General features: G+C 38.1%; 1 protein-coding gene and 1 pseudogene across 1 annotated transcript in view; one reads left to right on the top strand and one right to left on the bottom strand.

Moving 5' to 3' along the window:
* The window catches only part of LOC109132527, a 9,253-nt pseudogene extending 7,932 nt beyond the window's left edge, over positions 1 to 1,321 (top strand).
* Positions 1,864 to 5,009, bottom strand: part of LOC104781194 (dystrophia myotonica WD repeat-containing protein-like) — a gene marked incomplete in the record, with an annotated part of 4,629 nt that continues 1,483 nt past the window's right edge. The window contains 9 exon segments of the mRNA XM_010505799.2: positions 1,864 to 2,621; positions 3,130 to 3,222; positions 3,290 to 3,395; positions 3,537 to 3,624; positions 3,707 to 3,803; positions 4,010 to 4,093; positions 4,184 to 4,271; positions 4,650 to 4,743; positions 4,840 to 4,941. Of these exon segments, the coding sequence (XP_010504101.1) occupies positions 2,199 to 2,621; positions 3,130 to 3,222; positions 3,290 to 3,395; positions 3,537 to 3,624; positions 3,707 to 3,803; positions 4,010 to 4,093; positions 4,184 to 4,271; positions 4,650 to 4,743; positions 4,840 to 4,941 (1,175 nt within the window).

The raw sequence follows: 5,009 nt of genomic DNA, 5'->3' as shown, positions 1-5,009 counted from the left end.
AAGTTATACAACCCAATCGCTTAGATAAGCTCATGGTCACGCACTCACCTTAACAAGTGATTCACGAAAATAACAACAATCAAAAGAGAGGCTCTCCAATATCCAAGAACAACCAAACTCGCTCCTACAACCAATCACAACAATAAACAAACATTGAAAACAAACTGCCAGAAAAATCAGAAAAGAACAACCTCACAAGTGAAACCACAAAATCAAAACGAACCGTTAACTTTCTAATCCCTCCGGTGAAAAGCAAGGTCTATATATGTCCCGCAGCTTCCCACAAAATTTCAGCACGATCAGATCTCAGATGAAACCGCAATCGGTCCCCAAAACACCTGATGGTCTCAATCCGTGACTGAGACAAAACACCCCACGTAACTTTCGAAACGTTTTGAGTAATCGGATATTCCTTCTCCCAAACCCTGACAGTTCTGTTTCTCTCATTACTTTAAAAAAAAAGCTTCATCTCCTTCTCATCCTCCTTTACACTAAACAACCAAGAGTTCTCTCTCTCAAAACAATGTCGACAATAGCAAAAACAGGAGAGGAGGCGTCTTCTTATTAACATAAAGGGTTTTTGGTTTAATTATAATAAACTATGATTTAATTAGATTAAGCCAAAATTTATTTAAACCAGAATTAATTAAACCATCATTTGATTTAATTAATAAATCGACCAGTTTAGTAAACCAACCGCAAATTAAACCGACTTCACTCCAATTCTCGATATAAACTTCCATATTTCATATTTTTCGGGGCATGGCGTTACAAATTGTCACTCCATTGCGTGCACAAACTACTGTTATGGATGATCCTTTGCGAGTTCTTCGGGCGATTGGATTAGCTGCAAGGTATGGTTTTACTCTGGATGTAGAATTAAAAGAAGCTGCTTCAAATGAGGAAGTTAAGGTAACTCTTGTAAAAGTCAGTAAAGAGCGGACTGGAAACGAAATCGATTTGATGATATCCGGGAACAGACCAGTTTCAGCGCTAACTTATCTCTTGAAACTACTTAACATTGTATTTGCTATTCCCTCTTCATCCTCCGAGCCTGAACCATATGAGACATGTGGCCGAGCCTACGTGGAACACCAGGGCTCGTTAACTTCAGTGGTGAACAAAGAAGGCTTGCTCTGTATGTGGCTCTGTTTCTCCCGTTTAGGGAAATGATTTACAAGGATGATATAACGGGTATGTGGTTCCCGTTGTCGACTACATATTCAAAGTCTCCATGAAGCGGAAGAGCAGTGACGCTGAAACAATTGTTCATATACACCGTGCCGCAGAGAGATTCCTACCGTTGATTCTTCCACTTTGAAAAATGACGACGTACAACTTGATGATCCAGAGGTCCCGGCTACATTGGACTAATAGTACTCACATGGTTTCTTAAAGACTTGTGGCGTGTTGCCGTTTTAACATCACTATTGCTGTTGCGGGAATAACCTGGATTATGAACTTGAGAAGAAACGAAACATTTATCTAAACATTGAAGACAGCATTATTCAGGATCTGGATCTTGATGGCATTTATCTAAAGATAATAATGCTGTCTTCAATGCATCAAAGCTCTAAAACTCGAAAACAAAGGAAGAGGACCCATCATCCGTGAATGGCAACATAAATTGTTGACATGGCAGCTAGCTTACCCCAAAGGAATGCGTCCAGAGAAACTCACGAGGCAATGTGACTTTGGATTTTGGAATATGATGAACAAAGGGTTCACAGATACTGTTGCATTGTTAAAGACTTGGAGTTTTATTATCTTTGTTTCTTTTGGTGTTGTGTAATATACATATCCTTAACATTATTTCCAAGAAACCAAATGAAAAAAAAAAAAAACAGAGAAGGAATCGTTTAGTGTATGCAAAAAGCATGAAAATAAAGAGTGTCTTCTTTCTAAAGCACAAAAAGTAGAAATATTAGCTGATGAGAGAACACATTTTGTTTTCTTTCTTATAATCACATCAGAAATTTCTCTTTAGTCTCACCCATATATTCTCTTCTATGCCCACAAACTTTGTCAGCCTTTAATTTACAGTCAGAGCTCAGATATTGATCTTTCTTTTAGAATAAAAAACAAAACCCAGTCGAATTTTATTCACAGGGTTTCTTTAAGGATTCTTTTTCTTTCACTTAAGGAGGAGAAAACATGACTAAATAGTAATAGCACCTGATTTTCAGACAGCATCTCTGTCATTGCTTGAAACTAGAACCACTGATGACCTTGCTGCTCAGTGAAGTTTTGTTGTCTTTAGGGGAGCTTGTGCTTAGGAGGGCACTTGTGGGATTTGCTTCTGGGCAGCTGTTGGATTGTGTTTCTGAGTCACTGGGCCGTGTCCAGATCTTTATGTGGCCTTCTCGGCAAGCTGTAACAACTGATTCTTGTGTGAACATCAAGCCAGAGAGGGGCTCAGTGTGAACTCGGTGAGCTATGATTGGTGAGAGCTTTGGAACATCACGTTTGCAAGGAGCGGGTTGAAGAGTTCCCACTGGTATGACATTGTCCCAGTGAGCTGATTGGCTTCCTGTGCTGTAAGTGGGAGATCCTCCCGGTGGTCGCCTAAGTGGAACTACGATCTCATCCATTTCAAGATCCCAGAGAAGTAACTGTGTATCCTGGGAATGCAGCAGAGGAAAGTAGTAGAGTGTATGAGGCAAAGATTTCCAGATCATATATAGGAGAATCAAGAGATTTTTATTGTAGGGGTCTATGGTTTTTTTTATAGCAAATTAAATTAGACACTCGAGACTTTCAGGCAACATGTTTCTTGAAATGATCTCCTCAGTTTCATAAGGCAGACAAACGAATCTCTTTATCTATAATTTGATATGTTAATGAACAAAGCTCCATAAATGCACGATCAGACCCTGTGAAGCTACAATACTGTGATTAAATCAGATTTCCACTTAGTTTCTGATCATCCTAAGAACCTATCTTCTAATAAACTCTTGTATCTTTCCTTTTCCTCATCATTGATAATAAAAAATGAGAGTACAGTTTGAATAATTAAGCCAATCAAAGTAATATAGATAATTTTAACGCAACTCCCATAATTAAAGCACATTTCAGTTCTTTGCTAACTGTAAAGGAGAACCTGAAAAATGGGTAAAGACATAGAAATACCTGACCAACTGATCCAAAACGGTACATGACATGCTCTCCTGACCCATCCGAATTTGGTGACGACCAATAGGAATCAAAAGCTACTCCACTTACCTGAGAGCGACATTAGTCAAGTGCTGTTTATGTTAAAAGAAATCTTACTGAAAATCAAGAACCTTACCCACGAATTGTGTCCCTCACCCCACGCCACGACCTTCCGATCCTCCATACTCCACACTTGAACCAAGTCATCTTCACCTCCAGTCAAAATGTACTTTCCATCCATACTGTCAATGTCAATAGGATCACAATGTCACTAAACAGTATCATTCGGGGATAATATGCTCACACCGATGACATCTACTTAAGAAAAATTTTGTGACATCAATTAAGAAAAGAAATTTGCCAAAGGAATTATATCCCATCACCTCCATGAACAGCATAGCAGAGCACCATAATAACTTTTCCCACCACATACTAGCTTCTGGGTTAAGAAGTCAAAAATGCGAAGATAACCTGTAAATGGAAAGGAATCTTAGTGCTTGAAGAAATACATAGAGAAAGAAAAAGACCATACGACATAATAGAGGCGCCTTACCATCTCTTCCAACAGTAGCCAAGTGTGCCCCATCATTTGAGAATGCAATGCTGTTAATTGCACCTTGACAGATATGCCATCTCGCAACAGGATTACTCTGCATGTATACAGAGGAATGAACAATGGTACATCGAAATATGCTCAATGATAGAAAGAAAGTATGAATATCTCATACCAAAAATGTAAATACAAAAATTTATTAAGACCACTGGCAACTGATGATACTAGTAGAGAATAGGCATGTACCATGTGCCTTCCAGCACCTATGTAAGGATCTAATGAAATGGTTGAAAACTCACATACCTTGCTATATTTTGCTTTGTCAACTGAAAATTGTGTAGGATCTCTTATAGCAGGAAATGTTGAGTCAGTGGCACCATCTTTGTTCTATTAAGTTAAATTAGGATCAGAGATTAGACAAAATCAGACAACTTAAAAGTCATATGCAAGCAAAAAAATTCCGATATTTGAGCTTGCCTTCTCATACACGTACAAATTGCCATCAGCATGAGCAACGACAAATGCTCCATCACCTCCAGGCACCCAAGAAATACTAGTGCAACGACTGTTACAAAGCACCAAACTTTGTTTTAAACTTAGAGAATGCATGACACCAAAGTAGATTCATGTTTCAACTTAACCAACTTAAAAACAAACTCCTCTAAGAAATACATACTGTTCTGTTATAATTTAACTAATCTACTGTCACTGAGAGTTTCCTAGAACACAATCCATTACAATGACAGAAGATGAATTATATAACTTTGTTCCGCTGACATAAATACTAGCAGAAGTAAAAACGAGGGACATATAGAGATCCTTAGACAAAGCAAATGTGAACCAGTAAAATCGATTCTTCAAGTGTCACTAACAAATAATAGCAGTATAGCACAGTCAAAAGATGCGAGGAAAAGATAAATACAGGAAAAAGATAAAATCTTACCTGTTATTCACAGAACCATCCTTGTTATAGTGCAGTGCACCAACAAGCTTCTTAGAGACATCCTGTAACTGCTGTCTTAGTGATACTGTGTACACTACAATAACACACCATAACAAATATATCCATGAGACAAGGCAACTTAATCAGAGATGTAAAACGGTAATCTCAAATAGTCAAATTTCTGCATTACCATCCCCAGAATTTAGCCCAATAAGTAAGTCATGCCCGTCCTTAGCATCCGGATCAAAAGCATGGCACATAGGGTTTGAATTACTGAAATGGATAGACTTTACTGGATCCTACATGAAAGAAGTTTCCTAAACCATTACATCCGAAAGCAAAAAAAAAAAAAAAAACACA

The sequence above is a fragment of the Camelina sativa genome, chromosome 4 (assembly GCF_000633955.1).
Source record: "Camelina sativa cultivar DH55 chromosome 4, Cs, whole genome shotgun sequence".
In the NCBI taxonomy this organism is placed as follows: domain Eukaryota; kingdom Viridiplantae; phylum Streptophyta; class Magnoliopsida; order Brassicales; family Brassicaceae; genus Camelina; species Camelina sativa.
Note: the sequence above shows the minus strand (reverse complement) of the source record. Positions and strands in the feature narration are given on the sequence as shown.